At 32.2% G+C, this 22,044-nt stretch overlaps 1 protein-coding gene across 1 annotated transcript in view; it reads right to left on the reverse strand.

Annotated features, from left to right (window-relative positions):
• Positions 1 to 254: 254 nt before the first annotated feature.
• LOC111713597 (zwei Ig domain protein zig-8) overlaps positions 255 to 22,044 on the reverse strand; it is a gene marked incomplete at its 3' end in the record, with an annotated part of 59,918 nt that continues 38,128 nt past the window's right edge. The window contains 5 exon segments of the mRNA XM_023488479.1: positions 255 to 283; positions 3,004 to 3,149; positions 8,359 to 8,564; positions 14,348 to 14,438; positions 19,719 to 19,789. Of these exon segments, the coding sequence (XP_023344247.1) occupies positions 255 to 283; positions 3,004 to 3,149; positions 8,359 to 8,564; positions 14,348 to 14,438; positions 19,719 to 19,789 (543 nt within the window).

Genomic DNA, 22,044 nt, shown 5'->3' on the forward strand with positions numbered 1-22,044 from the left:
GTAAAGTAATAAAAGATATAGATTTATGAGCGAGAGAAAAGACTTAATTAAACTATACATGCCTGAATACACTCTGAAACCTTCTATTTTTATTTAACTTTCAATTAAATTTATTCTGAATATAGAAAATATACTAGTTTTTCTAGTTTAAAAATTGTTTAATTTTGATATTTTTATTAATAATATTAGAATATATCAAACGATAGAAACCAAAAAGAAAGATAATCATGAAAAAAAATTGAAAAAAAATTTACCTTGCTTTTTCTAGGTTGCATCTTATCCCCTAAAATAAAAAGAAATTAAGTCTTTGCCACAAACTCTAATTTTCTAATACCAATATCTTTGCAAAACCTCACATAAAGGATATTAGAAATTCCTTTATTTATAAAAATGTTTTCAACATGAAGAAACCTTGATTACTCTACTCAATCTTTACATGATTTCTGAATTCTGACTGATCAAATTGTTCAAGTTTGAAATACTAAAGGATTACACCATCAGGTTGAAATGATATAGAAATTAGAGTTTGTGGACAGTGTACGATTCCTTAGTAGAAATTGATATATTTTTGCCATATAAACTTGTATCTAAGCTTGTAGAAAATATTACAAAAATATATATTAGTATTCCATCTGCTTTCATCCAGTTACATACAATTTCATAATATTTACAATTTATTGCATATTGAAATCAAAAGTTTGCCAAATTGCAGATTTTCTGTCGCAAATTATCCCGGGGGAAATCTAAAGAATGGAAATGGAATTCTCAAATCTGATTTTGGCACTCCAGACTTCTGAACTACAATTGTAATTCAATTATTCTATTCTTTGAAAACAGAAAAGTTCAGATCTCTTCCGGGTTTCCGACACCCGTTTTAAATACTCCATCCTGACATACAGGGTGTCCAAATAAATATTGTCTGTGTTCTCTAATACATTTTTCATACACGCTTTGTCACAAATAAAAGATTGTAAGAGTAATTTAAATTGACCCTCCATGCAAAGATGGCAATACCCGTCCCAGAACTGTTATTTTCAATTATGGTTTCTCTACAAAATTGACTTGCGCAATTCTACTTTAGAAAAACTTGTATGAATTATCAAAATTAAACTATTTAACCCTAAAAAACGACAATATCTTTCAAATTGTTTATAAGAAAAAAATATTTAGAGTACTGTTGTGAATCGGGCATTATATCATCTCTCAATTGTCATGTTTGAGAAGACATTGTGTTTTTAACATTAACTTTTTTATTCCTTTGTTTTCCAGATCAAATATAACCTTTATTATAAAATGTATTCCCCATATTTACTATAAGTAGCAAACAATCTCAATTACCTTGCCCCCCTCCCCTCTCATAAACCAGTCTGATAAACTGTACAGGGTTGCCCACAAAGAATGAGACTATACCCTGTACAGTGTACAGTGTACCTACGGCCGGATATTAATGAGTCTTTTTTTTCAATTCCTAATTCACTGCAGCTGTAAAATTTATTATATTTTGAACACTTCATTGTATTAGATTTTTAAGATTATTGTCAGTGCAGAAGTACTGAAATCAACCTTTACATCTTGGTATTTAAAGAGTGGAATGTCGTCATCTAAGTCTCATTATTTTATGGGTACCCCTGTATCTAAGTATATAAAGCATAAATGTAAACATTAACCGGTCTGAATAAATAATGTAAGTAGAAATCAATAAAGCAACATGAACAACAAGTAATCAAAGAAATCACAAGAACTACAATTTTCAATTATATTAATTAAGCTTGGGACTTTGATTGAACGGATCCTTACTTTTTGAACAATAAGATATGAGAGAATTGGTTAAACATATTTGAACCGTTTTGAATTAATTACGCCTGTTCAAAAGTTGTCAGCTCCGAGCTTGCCACTTCTACTGGGACGGAATCAGTTAAACTGTATCTGGCTGGGTTTTCGCTCATTCTATCAATTGGGCCTTCATTTTTTTAAACGTACAAGATTTATGTTTTTGTCGTTTTGACAATTTTTCGATTTGTATAATTAATATTCTCAGAATATATATATTCTGAGATAATATTATACCTAAATCTCAGTAATTGTAAGAATAGTTAAATAGCCATGATACAGCGTGAGTAAAAAAAAGTGTGATTTCCGGCGCCTGGTGCAAAAGGGTAACTTTTTTGTGCAACTCTTCTTTATGGTGTTTTTTTAATATTTTTTTAAAAACGTATTTTTTGGGTACTTTAATGGCCCAAAAAAATCTGCGAACCTTTTTTTCTTTCAAAATCAAAAGTTCAGAAAAACAAAAATGTCTAAACAAATTGTTTCTATCGAAACCTAAAATTTTAAAAAGATTGAATCACAGAATCTCAGAAAATTTGCAATATTGTAATTAAAAAATTCGCAATTTTCAAAACTGGTATAATTTTTACGGAAAAATTGTTTTTCAATGGTTCTTAAGATTTCAACTGAACAGCGTATATTTAATACTTTAGAATATACTAAGAGGAAAGGAACTAGAGAATTTAAATAACTTTTCCTTAAAAATTAGCCCAGAACTGAAAATTGCAAATTTTCTTATTACAATTTTGCCAATTTTCTGTTATTCTGTAATTCAATCTTAATAAAATTTTAGATTTAGAGAGAAGTAATATAAATGCACATTTTTGCTTTTCTGAACTTTTGATTTTGAGAGAAAAAAAGATTCGCGGATTTTCTTTTGGGCCATTGGAGTACCAAAAAATATTACAAATTTTCAAAAAATATTGAAAAAACACCATACAGGAAAGTTGCACAAAAAAGGTACAATTTTGCACCAGGCGCCGCAAATCACACTTTTTTTGACTCACCCTGTATATGCTTGACAAATTTTAAAGACTTTTCAATGTCTCTTAAGTTCTAAGTTAAAGGGAAAGACCGGCTATGTAAGATAGAGTATAACTACCTTTCATAGCCGGTCTGTCCCTTTAAACTGTAGGATTTCTTTGAATGCCTCTTTAAATTATGTCTCACACTTACCTTTATTTACAAACACTGAAACATGAGCAGGTTTACTATTTGCTGGACTGCAAGTATAGTTTCCACTGTCTAGTATAGTAGCTGAGTTTATCTGTAGTTTAGCTTCAGTCATACCCTTCTCCAGGTGGTCTACAGATACACTCAACCTAGAGTATAGTTAATCTGTAGTTTAGCTGGATATATACCCTTCTCCAGGTGGTCTACAGATACACTCAACCTAGAGTATAGTTAATCTGTAGTTTAGATGGATAAATACTCTTCTCTAGGTGGTCTACAGATACACTCAACCTAGAGTATACATAATCTGTAGTTTAGCTGGTTATATACCCTTCTCTAGGTGGTCACAGATACACTCAACCTAGAGTATAGTTAATCTGTAGTTTAGATGGATATATACTCTTCTCCAGGTGGTCTACAGATACACTTAACCTAGAGTATAGTTAATCTGTAGTTTAGCTGTTTATATACCCTTCTCCAGGTGGTATATAGACTCTATGCTCTAACTGAAGATTTTAACTTTTATATGTTTGCATATATAGGTTTAAGCTATTTTGTGTGTTTATGTTGGAACCAGCTGCTTTAGTATTTTAAACTTGAAAATTTTAAGAAAATGAATTTATTTCTGTCACAACTTAAATTCCTTCTGCCAAGGGGTATATCATCTTTTATATCCTTGTTTCTTCAATGTTCTTCCCAATATCAACCGTACACCATCTTTCCTTTAGCAACCATCTCCTATTTCTTTCTATCCTTCTAGCAACCATCTCCTATTCCGTCCTTTACTATCCATCCTCTAGCTAGCAACCATCTCCTATTCCGTCCTTTAATATACATCCTCTAGCAACCATCTCCTATTCCGTCCTTTAATATACATCCTCTAGTGCAACCATCTCCTATTCCGTCCTTTAATATACATCCTCTAGCAACCATCTCCTATTCCGTCCTTTAATATACATCCTCTAGTAACCATCTCCTATTCCGTCCTATACTATACATCCTCTAGCAACCATCTCCTATTTCGTCCTTTAATTTACATCCTTTAGAAACCATCTCCTTTTCCGTCCTATAATATCCATTCTCTAGCAACCATCTCCTATTCCGTCCTATACTATCCATCCTCTAGCAACCATATTCTATTCCGTCCTTTAATATACATCCTCCAGGAACCATCTCCTATTCCGTCCTATTATATCCATCCTCTAGCAATCATTCCATATCTTTCATCTAAAACCCATTTCATATTAATTCATCCTATTTCTTTCTTCCTTTAACAACCATCTCCAATTCTATCTTATCATACCCCAAAAACTATCTTCTATTTTATCCTATTCCTTCCTTTCATTAGAAACCATCTCATATTCTATCATATCCTGTATATGTGCATATCTATCTATCTATCTATATATTTTGTCAATTATATAGTCTTCATTGGAACTACAGTTAGATATAAGTTACTTATTTATTCTTCCAATATCCAATAGTTGGCGAAGTCATATGCTAATACACAAACAGTCTAATCTACTCTTACAGTAAATATAGCAGAGAGAGAGATAGGAAGTAGAATCCTATTTAAACAAAGGAACCAGGATTTTATAAATTCAATCTAGATCGTTGAACTACTTTACGTCGATTCAAATACTTATCTGAATCAGTGATCCCATGTCCTATAGATGTAAACAAGTAATCTGCAGAACCAAAGATTTGAGTCGACAGTAGGTGTAGTTAAGCAAGTTAAATAAATTCGATCCCTGATCACCCAATTAAAACTTTAATTTTCGCATCTCTATATCTTAGCGTTATGGTAAAAATTGAAACTATGATTTCTTGATCTAGAAGAACTCATAGTTTTAAATATATATAGTCCCCGACATCTGGAAGTAGTTGAACCTCGCAGACAAAGTTGAACAACTTCTCTTTATCTTGAACCGGCACATAAGAGGAGTAGTTCAGCTTTATCTACGCGGCTATAATATTTCTAATTGCACATTTATACAAAATTTACCAAGTACAGTTTAACTCAGAACTTCGGAGTCTATGAAAGAATTTATAAAATGTCGTCTTGACAATTGTTCAATGGCTTTTGTACTATGATGCCTAAATCTCAGTAATTGTAAAGATAAATAAAGTATTGTAGCGACAGTAACAAGGCAAAGAACAAGACGGATCGAATATATATTTTATCTAACTTACAGCATGAGGTAATAACTATATATATTTGGTTTGGACTAGGCTCAGAGCAGAGACGACATTCTGGTTCCTCTTCATCATAGTAATTAAAACATGCGTGAAAAGTTTTAAAGAGCTCAATATAATTATTTGATTAAAAAAACTAAATATCTGCAGCATTCCATTATAAGTAGGTTAACAAAACAACAATTTATAAATAATAAAGTTCTGGTCCAGTTACATNAAAACAACAATTTATAAATAATAAAGTTCTGGGTCAAACTGTATATAAAAAACTAAATATCTGCAGCATTCCATTATAAGTAGGTTAACAAAACAGCAATTAATAAATAATAAAGTTCTGGATCAAACTGTATATAAAAAACTAAATATCTGCAGCATTCCATTATAAGTAGGTTAACAAAACAACATTTTATAAATAATAAAGTTCTTGGTCAAACTGTATATAAAAAAACTTTATATGTAAAAGCAACAAAGTCGTAAACACGGGCGTATTCAGGAATTTGTCCAGGGGGGGGCTTAATTTTTCTCTATTTTCAGGGGTGGGCTAAGCATCCGTTGGGGCCTGAAAACCCCTTGAAATCAATATATTTCACTGGTCCAGGGCGGGGCTTAGCCCCCATAGCCCCCACCCTGAATACACCTCTGGTCGTAGAGATGGGGAAAAGTTTTTTTTTTTTGGGGGGGGGAGGGGGGAAAGGAAGGGTGAAAAAGTGCTTCGAAAATTTATAGTCAACTTATGTTACATATAATACGAATATTACAATAAACTGTTTAGGGCAACATGGGACCATTTAAAGAACAATTCAGTTCTATATTTTATAGAAACCATTCCACAGAGAGAACCAGAAAACTGTGGAATAGAAAGACGACATTATAGCTAATACTTCTTTGTATTTGATGTTACAAATCAAATAGTGTTAATAGTATTTTATTAAATCACTTATCAAGTTTTTCTTTTTACGCTATACAAGTGCTGTACTTATGTTCATTGGACTATTTATATCTGGAGTCTATAAGTCGGTTTCCTATTCCAGAGCTTTTTTGGTCCAAATGTAACTTTGTACCTTTATGTTTAAAACAAATTCTTTAGAGATATCATTTCTCCATATCATGAACGTTTAAAACAATATATAATGTACCTATTTCTATAAAACAAATTATATATATATACCTATATGTATAAAACAAATTATATATTTACCTTTATGTATAAAACAAATTCTTTAGAGATATTATTTCTCCACATCCAGAACGTTTAAAAAAAATATATATATGTACCTATTTCTATAAAACAAATTATATATGTACCTTTATGTTTAAAACAAATTCTTTTAAGATATCATTTCTCCATATCATGAACGTTTAAAAAAAATATATATATGTACCTATATGTATAAAACAAATTATATATATACCTATATGTATAAAACAAATTATATATTTACCTTTATGTATAAAACAAATTCTTTTAAGATATCATTTCTCCATATCATGAACGTTTAAAAAAATATATATATGTACCTATTTCTATAAAACAAATTATATATATATACCTATATTTCAGTTTTTAACTTCACATTTTTATTAAAAAAAGAAAAAAAAAAAAGAAAAAAAAGAAGAAAAAAAAGAAAGAATTATACTATTGTATAAAACAAATTATATATTTACCTTTATGTATAAAACAAATTCTTTAGAGATATCATTTCTCCATATCCAGAACGTTTAAAACAAATTATATATTTACCTATATGTATATAACAAATTCTTTAGAGATATCATTTCTCCATATCCAGAACGTTTAAAACAAATTATATATGTACCTATATGTATATAACAAATTCTTTTGAGATATCATTTCTCTATATCGTGAACGCTTAAAACAAATTATATATGCACCTTTATGTATAAAACAAATTATATATGTACCTATATGTATAAAACAAATTATATATGCACCTTTATGTATAAAACAAATTCTTTAGAGATATCATTTCTCCATATCCAGAACGTTTAAAACAAATTATATATGCACCTTTATGTATAAAACAAATTCTTTAGAGATGTCATTTCTCCATATCAAGAACGTTTAAAACAAATTCTTGTAACGATGGCATTCCAACATTCTTTTAGATTTAAACAAGATACTATAAAAAGAACCATTTAACCAAACGTATAAGGATAGATAAGTTAAACAAAATTATACATATATGCATACAGTGATAACCAGAAAACTCTGGAAAAGGAAGACGACTTTAAGGCTCAAGTTACACCTTTAAATAGTCTAATAAACATGAGACACAGCAATTGTGCAGTTTAAACAGACCCATTTAACTTGACAAGTAATTTAATAAGTTACACTTAAATCTATTTTCTTTTCACACCTTCAAATACACTAAAGTATTTCTATAATTTCTTCTATTCCACAGTTTTCTGGTTATCACTGTACATCCTTGAACAAATGTTCAAAAGGTACCGTTGTAAATCGACCGTGTCAGCTAAATTTACTTAAATACAGTTTATAGAAACATAAAATAAAATATTTCCCATAACAAGGAACTATACTTATTTTATATTTTTTGGAAAAGTTCATTTTCTAAATGTTTTCCTGGGGGGGGGGATATTAGCTATTCTCATGTATAACATCAATCTTCTAGGAAAAGTGGAAAAGAATTGTGTATATAACCACGGTCACTGTTTTACTTAATATTCTAATACTATAGTTGATATTTAAATTATCTTTGTTTTTGTAAATTAAATACGAATATAAATTTTCGACATTGTTAAAGGGAGTCTTCGCGAAAGATGGAAGGGGTGTAAAGGCTGATATCGAACTGAATTCGATATCGATCAATACTAATTTTAATTTTATCTGTTGCGTATATAAGAAGAAAATGGCTAAAAATGCTTTACCCAAGAGCGTAGCGTCAATATAAATTATGATTTTAATAGTCCAATAAATATGAACTAAACTGTATAAACACAAACCTATTTCATTAACTAAATTGATTTTGCTACTGGAAAAACCATATTTGATAAAGGCAAAATTATCCCGTTACATATTAGAAATTAACAACTTTTTTAGTTCTTCTAGATAGATCTTTAATGAGAGGAGTTCTGATTAAAAACATATAATATTTTAATATTTAGTTTAACGTGATATAATACCTGTTTGTGTGATCGTAGTTAACCATCTGGTTCTCCTTATACCAGAATACATATGCAGGAGGAGGTATAGATGTATGTACTCTACACACTAGCAGTATACTACTCCCCTCCTCAAGGTGGCGCTCAGCACCACCATCCAGTTCAGCTTCAGCTTCTAGTACTTCAAGGTTCACCAGGTGACGGGTAGTCAGGGAACCCATGGTTACCTATATAAATACAGAGTATACTAGTCAGGGAACCCATGGTTACCTATATAAATACAGAGTATACTAGTCAGGGAACCCATGGTTACCTATATAAGTACAGAGTATATTAGTCAGGGAACCCATGGTTACCTATATATATACAGAGTATACTAGTCAGGGAACCCATGGTTACCTATATAAATACAGAGTATACTAGTGAGGGAACCCATGGTTACCTATATAAATACAGAGTATACTAGTCAGGGAACCCATGGATACCCAAGGTTATAATTCAAGGAAAGTTAGCTGCAGTTGCGTATATTCTGCGTACATATTGAAACCAGTTCTCTCTGGGCGGAATTTGTAAACAAGAATAGATGCATCAGTGTTCGTTTAGTGTCCGAGGAGGATAAAAGCATTTAATTTTGACAATTTTGATAATTCACATAATAGTTTCTTTTGACCAGAATATTTCATTGATTTTTTATGTGAAAGATGGATCCCAAGTCAGGCTGTGACATCCAACTTGTGTTTACATTACCGCCCAGAGACAGTACACTGCAGTACAAAAGATGCGTACACCCAAGAATGTAAGGCAAGGAAAGTTAATCGCAGTTGCGTATACTCTGCGTACATACTGAAACCAGTTCTCTCTGGGCGGAGTTTGTAAACAAGAATAGATGCATCAGTGTTCGTTTAGAATACGAGGAGGTTTAAAGCATTAAATTTTGATAATTTTGATAATTGACATAATAGTTTCCTATGACCAGAATATGTCATTGATTTTTTATGTGAAAGATGGATCCCATGTCAGGCTTCGACATTCGTCTTGTGTTTACATTAGCGCCCAGAGACAGTACATTGCAGTACAAAATATGTGTACACTTCTGAAATAACTTTCCTTGCATTACATCCTTGTGTACACCTCTGAAATAACTTTCCTTGCATTATAACCTTATGGTTACCTATATAAATACAAAGTATATTCCCACTGTGGTTTCTCAAAACAGGTGACTTTCTAATTTATGCAACAGAGAAAAATAAGGAAACTGCCAGAATTTAACTTTTGTCCCCATAGGAAACGACAATATATAAATATATATATATTGATTTAATATTTAATGATTATATATAATGAATTATAATCAATTTTATAGTTTGTCATGTTGGATTCATTACGGTACTTTTGAAATCTTTGCCTGATAAAAAGATGAATAAAGTATTCTTGTTTTTTTTTCTTAAAATTGATTATATTCCCACTGTGGTTTCTAAAAACAAGTAACTTGCTAATTTATGCAACAAAGAAAAATATGGAAATTGCCATAATTTAACATTTTTCCACATCTATAGCTTACACAATTATACAAATACCGAGTACTTTAAGGTATCATAATAAGTGGCCTTTCATAAAGTGGCATGTCCGATTTTCTTTGGTCCTATGTCAGATTGGCAATGAAAAGGATATATTTGTTATCTACAAGTGAGAATCATAAAACTCTGGATTAGGAAGACGACTTTCAGACTCAAGTTATAACTTTAAATAATAAATTCAACATGAGAAAACAGAAATTGTGCAGTGTAACCAGACCCATTTCATTTATAAAAGTGATTTATTAAGTTACTAGTCATACATTTGCTTTGTAACAACATTAAATATAATTGCTTTTTTGTCGTTATTCTGTGTCACAGTTTTCTGGTTCTCATTCTTGAAAAAGTCAATTCAAAATAATCAATTTTTAGAGAGAAAAATAAGGATTCCTCCATAATGTTTGCTCAAATAATGGTGAAAATTCCTTATGAATAAATTGTACGTCACATGATTACGATATTCACTCAGGGACCAAATTTTATGAATATTGAGAAGTAGCTGAACTAGCGTTTACCAAGTTGAACCACTCTTCTCTTAAACTTAATCCGGCTTTCAATAGAAGTGGTTTATCTACATTTGCGTAGTTTAACTACTTCCTGCTGTTCCCAGAGCTGAAAACTTTAGAATGGGATATCCTTAATCCCGATCAGCTAATTCATCTGGAGATTAATAACAAGAGGAGAACAAGCATTATTTAATCTTGAGATAAAGAATTAGAGTGGATCAAGCTTTAATCCCGATATCCACCATTCATAAGTTCCCCAGCTCAGGTTAGATATTTAACCAAGACTTTTTTAAGGTAACAATCTTTCTTTGTCAAATCCAGGTCAATATTCTGCAGAGCTAAAGCTAGACGAGTTGTAAATAAAATGCAGTATTTCAAACTGAATTTATTTTCAAACTAAATTTATTTACAAAGAGAATTTCTTATAAATTGTATTGCAAACATCAAAGACATGTGAGGGGGAGGGGAAGGGTGGAAAGTGTAAATTCATGTTTACATTAGATTATTACTTATCATATTTATCAATCCATTGTATACTTAAACCTACACTTACGTAAAATATATTAAAATGAAGATTATAATATAACAAGACAGTAAGTTGGTTATAGACAGCAATCTACTACTATACAAGTTTATAAGAATATGTATTAACTATTGAGATCGGACCGCAAGTAAGATACACCAGGAAATTCCATCTTTTTACCTATATAATAAAGTTCTTCACGCATATATATTATTATTTGTCATGGGATCCCATGGGTACCACAGTAGTAACATAGGGTAAAAAACATAGATAAATAAATAAACATAGATAGCTTATGTACGCAAAATCACCAAGAATTGTACAGTCCGCGAACTCATACTTCTAGGGGTCAAAGTGTACTTCAATGATAAGCGGGGCCGGTGGTTTGGTGTTTTAATGGATTTCATAATTATTAAAAACCACTCAGAGCCCGTTCTCTCCATAATAATGTTTAAACAGTGGTCGTGTTGTTCACGTACTTTGGGGGACGATAGTTTGGCCGCTAGATGTCTCTCGTAAGAACTATCTATCTATCAGATAAGAATTTTGATATATAATAGGAATATATTTAAAACATCTCTGTACATTTATATCTTTCAAGATGAAAAATGTCGTCTTATGCGCAATCTATCTTTATCTATGGTTAAAAATTATAAATCTTTTATTCAAAATTCAACATTTTTTTCAAAATTCCAGTTTTTAAAATTCCACCGGCAAGTTTTAAATAAAAGTGAAGCCGGTTCTGAAAGTATAAGAAACTGCAGTACACATTTTTTATATAATCAATGAAATCTGTTAATTTAGAATTGATAATGCTCACTTGAGTTTTCAGATCTAGGGTCCAGGGGGGAGGGACTAGCCCTAGACTACCCAGTTTCAAATCAAGGGTCCAGGGGGGACTAGCCCTGGACTAACCAGTTTCAGATCAAGGATCCAGGGGGGGGGGACTAGCCCTGGACTGACCAGTTTCAAATCAAGGGTCCAGGGGGGACTAGCCCTGGACTAACCAGTTTCAGATCAAGAATCCAGGGGGGGAGACTAGCCCTGGACTAACCAGTTTCAGATCAAGGGTCCGGGGGGGGAATAACCAGTTTCAGATCAAGGGTCCAGGGGGGAGCTAGCCCTGGACTAACCAGTGTCAGATCAAGGGTTCAGCGGGGGGCTAGCCCTGGACTAACCAGTTTCAGATCAAGGATCCAGGGGGGGGGGACTAGCCCTGGACTAACCAGTTTCAGATCAAGGGTCCAGGGGGGAGCTAGCCCTGGACTAACCAGTGTCAGATCAAGGGTTCAGCGGGGGGCTAGCCCTGGACTAACCAGTTTCAGATCAAGGGTCCGGGGTGGGGGGTGAGGGGGACTAGCCCCGGACTAACCAGTTTCAGATCAAGGGTCCTGGGTGGGGGGGGGGGGACTAGCCCCGGACTAACCAGTTTCAGCTCAAGGGGGTGTGGGGAGGGACTAGCCCTGGACTAACCCGTTTCAGTCTTGTTGATGTCGTCAATGTTTCGAAATGGTAAATTTTCAATCAGTTTTCCTTTTTATATATGATTACAATGAAAAATGAAATTCAATTTGTTCTGTATTTTCTGATTTTTAAGAAATATTTTCAAATTTCCGGAAAACACTCTGAATCGGATATCCGTTCCTTGACTTATGATAATGCAAAATATCTTAAAGCCAATTTTGAAAAACAACATTTTTGACGCAAAACTGATATAAAAAAAAATTTTGAATACCATTTTGCAATTTAGTTAATTTTAAAGTTGTTTGTTAATCGTAAAAAAAAAATACTAACAATCCACCAACACTTATATGAAATGATTAAATGTAATGTTAACAATACATATGTAACTTTCCTGTCCTTTTTTTAATGGGGGCAGGGGAATATTTACACAGCCTCTATTTTTGGGGTTTTTAAATATTTTCTCCTGAATGAAAAACTTTATTTTGTATCTTTTGTTTGTTTTATAAATAAAAGATTAGATACTTACCTAACTCAAATATTTTGTGAGGGCAAAATAATTGAGTTATCCTTTACTTTCGATAAGAAAATTATATTTTTTAATTGCGGCTCTTTGCAAAAGAGAATTGCAGATTTAAAGAGTTGAGACGATGAAGGAAATGGAGAGAATTTATATTTTTTCAGGGAGAGAGAAAAACAGAAAAATTATGATGTTTTCCTTTTTTTAAAGGGACAGACCGGCGATGTAAGGTAGTTGAACTAAGTATGCATGTTGTGGACAAATTCTTTAGGATTCATTTGAGACATATAAAACTTTTCTACGATGATGATTATTGAGTTTAAGTTCATAGTCGATGTTCAAAATCATGAATTTGGGTGGGTACGTTTTCAGAATCTGAAAACGTATCCACCCTAAAGTACGATTTTGAACATCGACTTTGCGCTCAATCTCAGGATTTACAGATCTCTAAAAATTTTTATATGTCTCAAATGAATCCTAAAGAATTTGTCCACAACACGCATACTCAGTTCAACTACCTTACATTGCCGGTATGTCTCTTTAATCTGAGTAACAGTTTTGTGAATCGGCCAAGTAATGCTTTAAATCAAGGTTCAATTGAAATTAGGTGATCAGGCCCTTTAAATAATTTGCACAACATGCATGATGAAAATGCATTATGAAAATGTGTAGAATTTTTATTAAGATTCATAATTGATATGAATCGCAATGAGCCTGTAGTTTTCTGAAGGATAATTCCAGGCTAATGAAGCTTAATGAAAATGTTACCAAGCATTAAAGTGTAAAAGGAAAACAAGAAAATTATTTTGAAACTTTCCCAGTATTAAAAGAGGCATGGGATTTGCACTTCAACCTCAACATAAGAAGATGTCTGTTATAAGTGGAATTACTGGTACAGCTTTGTGACCTTGTTACTCATCTGAATTCATAAAAAAACACACAGTGTGAATAGCAACCCTTTTTTTTGTAATATTTAAATTTTGGCCATACTTTATGTTTGCTTACCATCAATTCTTGTTAAAAAGAAATTGTACTTACAAACATATACTTTTATACTGACAATGAAATTAAATGTGGTTTGATGTTATCTAAAAATATGTTTGGCTATTTCCAAGTCCCCCTTTAAAAAAATAAGTCAGAAACAAACATTTTGAAATTTTCAACTCCAGGGCCACAAACAAGGGTCGGAAAGATCAATTAAAAGGGTTCAGACCTTCCAAGGCTTCATAACCCAACCCAGTCTAAATTTGTTAAAAATTGATTATCTATAACATAACTCTTTTTGTTGTACTTTCGGCGTCAGCATTCCGAACTCGCGCTATAGTCGGAGACGTCCTAGGGTCGACCTTTTCCCGTCGACGAAAACTTCATATATGTATATTGTATATTAGTGATGAATTGATGCATAAACGACATGTTTACTAACCTGACATTCATACAGTCCTGAGTCTCTACTCTGTAGATATTTGATCTGAAGTAGCCAATCCAAACTACCCTCACGGTGCACTACTCTAAACCTGAACAGTATCAAGGTATAGTCCAAACTACCCTCACGGTGCACTACTCTAAACCTGAACAGTATCAAGGTATAGTCTAAACTCCCTTCGAGATCAGAGAGGAAAACCTCGCAATGCCCTTTCTTAAAGGGACTGTAAAGGAAAAATGAAAGGGGGTATAGGCTGAAACCTGAGAATCTCACAAGTTGATTGAGACAAATAAGAGTTCTATCTGATATTCCTGTCTCGAGAAATTCATATAAAACTGTGTCAAAATTATACCAAAACGTATATATGTAAGATTTTGTATAAAATTTGTAGTATTAAACAGATCATATTAAAAAAAGGCGCAACCAATCTGAAAACAACGACATCCCAGAGGAGCCTGAGAACTCAAGTTTGCTCATATTTTTATTTGAATTTGATAATTTTTCATTTTTAATAGATATAATTGACAATATAATTTATGCGTCCCGAACATGTCACCAGAACACCAACCAATGGCAGTGAAGTATTATTGTCCAGTGTTTCCGTCTACATCAAGTGACCAGTATACTGCACTGCCATTGGAGGGAGTTCTTGTTACGTGATACCGACGTATATCTTACATATATATATTTTGGTGTAATTTTGACACAGTTTTATGTCAATTTTTCGAGACAGGAACATTAGATAGATGTCTTATATGGTATCGTTCAACTCCTGAGATTCTCAGGCTTCAGCATATACCCCCTTTCATTTACTTTTACAGTCCCTTTAACCGTATAAAGGCCGAGGGTCTCAATCTATGTATAGCCTGGGGGGGGGGGGCCTAGAAAAAAAGGCATTAGAGAATAGGTATATAGTTGAAATGCATGTTCATAGCCCAATTTTTCAAGGTAAGCTCATAGAAAAAAAATTAGACCGATAACCCAATAAATTAAAAAAAAATATTTTTTTAGCAAAAAATCCTTTAATTTACCATTCATTAAAAGTCACAAAATTCCACGATGATAGTGTTAGGACAAAAAAACTACAAGGGGGGCGTCAAACGCCCCCTCCCCCCAGCCTGTTTAGGGCTAATCCCATTTTATAGCTTACATTTAATATCTGAATTTTAGGTTTTTCTTTTAAATTGATCTTTCTGTTCAGACTAAATTGATTGCGTTCAATTTTGTAAAAGAGAAGATCGAAGAAAAATCTTATCAATTCCAACTTCTTCACTGCAGTATATAGGACTGAAGTATTGTTCTGTCTCTTTTACTTTATCCAATTCTGTTTTTGCAAATAAATCCCCGGCTCCAAATCAGCTGTAATCTATTGGAAAAACACCAAACCAAACAATTCCACGAAAAATCAACTGAAGTTGCAAACTTTAATACTGGGAACTGATTATATTCTAGGAAAATTGATGATTTGAAGAAAATTTAACAAGTGACCCTTCATGCAACGGTATCACTTCAAAGCCTTGTCCGATTAAGTATAAATAAAATATCCGTGTTTATAATTTTCACAGGAATTATTAGAATTAAACACTTTTAAACCAAGAAAAACAACAATAGCTATATACCATATTATTGTTCAGATAAATTTGTCAAGGGTACACTTGTTTTAAAATTCTTTTATAAAAAATGAGATTAGTGTATAGTATTGCCCTGTTTAAAGTGCTTAAAGTCCAAGGAAAAAGTTGATAATAAATTCTAAAAACTAAGAATCCCGGTTTTTTTACTGACAACTAAATGTATTTATACAATTTTTCTTATGAATAAATAACTGGTATCCGACACACTGAATATATCAAGTTGTTTTTACAAAACAGTTTTTCTTTCTTTTATTTTCATCTATAACGTCCGAAAACAAAAACAAAACATGTTCAAAATGTCCTAAATTACAATATATAAAAAAACGGTCAACGTAGCCAAATTTCTTAAGTATAATACAAAGAGTCCAAATTAATTAAATAGACAAGGTAAAAAAGTTCAAAGTAACAAAATATCTATCTTTTTTACAAAATCATTAATTTTCGTAAACATCATATTAAATAATAAACATATATTCATATGAAGGCTACAACGCTCAGCTCAGAAAATGTTAAAAATCAAAAATAAGTTTTTTAAACCCTTTAAATGCTTCAGGCTCTGATTAGTGTTAAAAATTAGAGTTGTAGGCCAAAAAAATAGAGCCTGTTTAGATATAGGAATATTAATTTGAACAATTTGTAATTTGTTTTTTGTTGGTCTGTTGAATCCAGTTTTTTTATTACTTTCTGATAAACTTTACTGTGAGGTATACAATCATAATATTTGGTTTACTTATCTTTTTAGAAACTTTTTATAATCCATCAAAATTTCCTGGAAAACGTAATCTAGAAAATTAGAAAAAGGGAAGAAATAATGCATTTGTTGGAAGTTACAGGGATAGATGTGCATGCTCAACTTTTTTACATTTAGTTCGTTCATCGTTTATTAACGGTCCATTTCCTTCGTTCATCGTTTGTTAACAGTCCATTTCCTTTGTTCATCCTTAACTAACGGTCCATTTCCTTGGTTCATATTTTATTAATGGTCAATTTCCTTTGTTCATAGTTTGTTAACGGTCCATTTCCTTCGTTCATCGTTTTTAATGGTCCATTTCCTTTGTTCATCGTTTGTTAATTGTCCATTTCCTTCGTTTATCGTTTGTTAACGATCCATTTCCTCCGTTCATCGTTTGTTAATGGTCCATTTCCTTCTTTCATCGTTTATTAACGGTCCATTTCCTTCGTTCATCGTTTGTTAACAGTCCATTTCCTTCGTTCATCGTTTTTTAACGGTCCATTTCCTTCGTTCATCGTTTTTAACGGTCCATTTCCTTCTTTATCTGTAGGTTCATGGACTTTTTGTGATCCATCAAAATTTATTAGAATTTGAGAAAAAAATTAATCTATAAAATCAAAGAAGGAAATTTGTAGGAGTATAAATTTTGTTAAAAATCATTACCCTTCTTCCTCCCCCCCCCTCCCCCTCACTTCAACTGCAGTTTTTTGCCCTGTGTATCTAGATTTTTTTTAAATTTTCGCTTAATTGACAAAAATTAATTTATTTTTTTTCTGATAAAAGTATCTAAACGTACAAAAACCTTAAAAAGAACCGTAGCAGAAGAATAGATATATCTACATACATAAAGTTCTAATCTAGTTTTGACTGTCTGTCTGTTTGTTTTAGTAACTTTTAGTAACATGGGCAGCACTGGGTTCCCTAGCTAATTTATCATAATTTGCCAAATGTTGGACCCGTAGTCCAATTTTTCTTATTTTTTCCTTCAAAACAACGAAAATAAAAACTGTTTTTCATAACTGCCCCTTTTTTAAATAATAAACGGGAATTCATTGACGAATTCAATATCGTCTTTTTAAATAATTCTTTGATTTAGTATAGTGATACTCGTGATATCTACTGAGAAAGCTGTAATCTGTAAGAGTTTCGTCTGCTATGTTCACATTGTGTTTGTTTATGTTTCGACTTAGTAAAACATGAAAATTGCAGTATACAAACAGAGTAAACTTGTCCGTCTTCACTGTTCATCTTGCGGAGACATTATAGACACACCTTTACAGCCTTTTACCCGTTTCATAAAATAAACTCTAGCATACAAAGTAATATTATGGCTTTTGAAATAAGGTATTACAATGCTAAATCATAACGAAGACGGTATCCAATTCGTTACTGAATTCCCATGTTTTTTGGGACACCTTGTATAACATCCACATATTTCTTTTATGATTTTCTTTGATTTGTTCGTAATCGTAATTTCGAATGACGCTTTGCATTAGAGTGGCATGTCCGATTCACAACGGTATCCTAGTGGGATAGAGGGGTTTAGTGGACAGTGATCGATGCATCATCTGTTGAAGAATGGATAAAAGTATTCAGGAAATAATTGAAGAATTAAGTTTTGATGAAACTATTTCTAAAAAGAATCGAATGCATCACAAATTTAAAAGAAAAATTCAAAAGAATGAAAACTATCCAAGCTTCAAGAAAATATTTTCAATTCTAAAACTTATTTATTCAGAACTTGTCCTTGTTGGGGGGGGGGGGGTTACTAGGGGGTTAAGTGCCCTGCACCTATAGTTATAAAGGGGATAAGGTGCAGTATCCCATTACTTTTTGTTTTCAAATTAATAAGAAAATTTCATATTTGTGTAAATCAAAATGAAATAGAATTAGTTGCATTCGTCGAAAACAATTTATTGTGTCAGTGTTAACAGCCTACTAACACTAATTTCTTTTTAAAGGGAGAGACAGGCTTTGTACCATATTTGAGCTGAAAGTGCATTATTTTAGAGAATAACTTTAGGATTCTTTTTTTTACCAATGTGACATTTTTAAATAAGAGGGTAAAGTCGTTTGTAATATTTTACTAGTTGTTTCAGCCAGCAGATGAGACATCTTTTACAATTATTTAATAACCCGGACAAAACATTTTAAAAAATATTTATAAACTAAGTAATTGAGTCTTTGTCACAAACTATGATTTTCTAATCTCTATATCTTTGTAATGCAATGCCGTAGACCTTAGATATTTCAAACTATGAATTCTGTTAGATGAAAAAATCTAAGTTTAAAATTTTACACCATCAGATGGAAGAAATATAGGTACTTCAAAATCAGAGTTTGTTACAAAGACTTAATTCCTTTGCTGGTGAGGAACATATTTTTAAAAAGAAATTATCGATGTAAGTCATAGTAGAATCGTAGAATCGATAATTTCATTATCACTTTTACCTTTCTTGTTTCTATAATTTTTTTCATAGATTTCTTCAAAATGTCGTCTTCACAATTAAAATAAAGAAAACCTCCGACAGGCGACCCTAGCTAAAAGAATTTACATAAACCTGCAAGATTTTTAAATTAATTTTGAAACCTTATTTCCAATGATTTAAGTTTATAATTTTTCTCAACCTGTATTATACATGCAACTAGCATAGCATTTGTTAACATACAACTGGTGAAATATTACAAACGATTTTACGCTCTTATTTAAGAATTGTTGTACACCGTAAAAATGTATCATTAGGATCAAATGAATCTTAAAGTTTTTCTCTACAATACTGCATTCTCAGTTCAAATATATTACATAGCCCGTCTCTCCCTTTAATTTTAGTTTATTAAAGGTAAAGTTCGACGCAAAACAATGGGAGTATTGGATGAGCCGGCTGGGAAATTTTTTATTAATTATTGATAATCGGATAGAATTACTATTCTAATAAGTATTAACCTAAACACCCCTATTCGATTTTAGAACACTCACTTTAAGCTGCTTAACATAAGTAAAGTGTACCTTTGGTCTGATGTGTATTCTTTTCTTCCAACAGTAAGAATATGCCAGTCTTTTCTTCTTATCCAGGATACCTAAACAGTAGGGGTGATCAATATTGGAATTGAGCAAACCACCCACCGGGGGTTGCTGCGTTTTCGCTTAAAAAAATATTGCAATCAAAAAAAAATTTCAAAAACGTCCATAGGGTTGCGCTTTGGCGATTTAATATCGGAGAATTCATTACAAGTCCACAAACAAAAATTATTTTTTATTTTCATGTTATACATAATTTTCTTGAAAATCTTATGCTGAATTCAAATCTGTAAAGTGTTTTTAAAAAAATTGAAAATTGAGTGAGTTAGAGCTAAAAATCTCATTAAAAACATTAACAAGTTAAAAAACCAGAATTTAGTACCGTTATTTGGCCATAACTTCTTTAGATTTTAATATTTTTATAATTGGTTTTCGAATCTGAATTCAGCAGATGTGAGCTTTGCCAATTACTTTTAAAATATGAAACATAAGTGGTATATAGTTCTAGAATGTACATGACGAGGGCTACAAAAAAAAGTATAATTGGTTCATCAGATAAAGTTAAAGACCATGGTGTTGAGACACTCTGAAGCCGACCCAGCTCTGAATATGGATGCAGCTTTTTATAGCAGCCTGGATCAATGTGCACTCTCAAAATAAGACCCGACGGATTAATGTGCACTCTCAAAATAAGACCCGACGGATTAATGTGCACTCTCAAAATAAGACCCGACGGATCAATGTGCACTATCAAAATAAGACCCGACGGAGCAATGTGCACTCTCAAAATAAGACCCGACGGATTAATGTGCACTCTCAAAATAAGACCCGACGGAGCAATGTGCACTATCAAAATAAGACCCGACGGAGCAATGTTCACTCTCAAAATAAGACCCGACGGAGCAATGTGCACTATCAAAATAAGACCCGACGGAGCAATGTGCACTCTCAAAATAAGACCCGACTCTGAGATCATCTGATTATATGTTTGTGTCAAATGATCAAAAGCTGCAAGTCCTTGCCTGACCTTAGGATCTTGGCCTTCGAACGAACCTGAAGTCTTAATTTTCCCCAACCTTTGATATTTTAAACTTTGACTTTTCTATTTATCATAATTCATAGTTTGAAATATCAAAGGTTTACAACACTAGGTTCGAAAGATATAATAATTAGACAAATAAACTTTTATTACTAAATCAATTCTTTTTTTAAAATGATAAACAACTAAGAATAAATGAAAAGATTTTGTTTAAAACTGTTAGAAAATACTAGCTGAAGGGCCCGTGGAATATTAAAAAAACTTGTTCGGTTTCATATTTTTTAAAGATAATTTACTCTTATGTTAGTATGCAGAGAAGTTAAGGGTGAATTGAAAAATGCAAGTTTTTCTGATCGCCATGCTTTTCCGAAAGTTTATAAAAAAAATTTGCCAAAACGTTTTGTATGTAAACACATTGGAAACTGCATCACATGCAAAAGAGAACTAACAAGTAACAGATTTTTAAAAATTTTTATATTTTTGAGAACTACAGAACCAGACAAAAAATGGCAAAATACGTTTTTTGGGACTTTTTCAAGGGACACTGTGCTTTGAGTGGTAAAAAGTTCAAGTATTCTTGTCACGGTATACTAAAGGTCCTGGTTAAAAGTCCACGACTTTATAATTTTAGAACCCGTTTTCTCCCATTCAATGTGATTTTTGGTATTTGCTCTCCTGAACTTTTTTGGTAAGGCTTTGTATTTTAAATATCTTTGTATTTAAATCTCTGAAGCTATTTATGACGGACTAGGAATGTGAGATCAAAATATGACTAAAAATATTGCATTACAGACAGGATGCACTTCGTTGAAGTTAGTTTTACTCGAGATGTTATTTTGAAATAGGTGAACAATCCCTTTGTAGGGTGAATAACCGTCTAGATGGCGTGTACAGTGCAGAATATCTCCTCTAGTAGGTTTATGTTTGTTCAGGTTTAGAATATAAATTGATAAATTGATAAAGGATTAAACAATAATCAACCGTTCACCATTATACACTTTTTATATTAACATATATCAGGATAGGATCAGGATAGGATCAGGATAGGATCAGGATAGGATCAGGATAGGATTAGGATAGGATCAGGATAGGATCAGGATAGGATCAGGATAGGATCAGGATAGGATCAGGATAGGATCAGAATAGGATCAGGATAGGATCAGGATAGGATTAGGATAGGATCAGGATAGAATCAGGATAGGATCAGGATAGGATCAGGATAGGATCAGGATAGGATCAGGATAGGATCAGGATAGGATCAGGATAGGATCAGGA

This window comes from Eurytemora carolleeae, unplaced genomic scaffold, assembly GCF_000591075.1.
Source record: "Eurytemora carolleeae unplaced genomic scaffold, Eaff_2.0 scaffold1341, whole genome shotgun sequence".
Lineage (NCBI taxonomy): Eukaryota > Metazoa > Arthropoda > Copepoda > Calanoida > Temoridae > Eurytemora > Eurytemora carolleeae.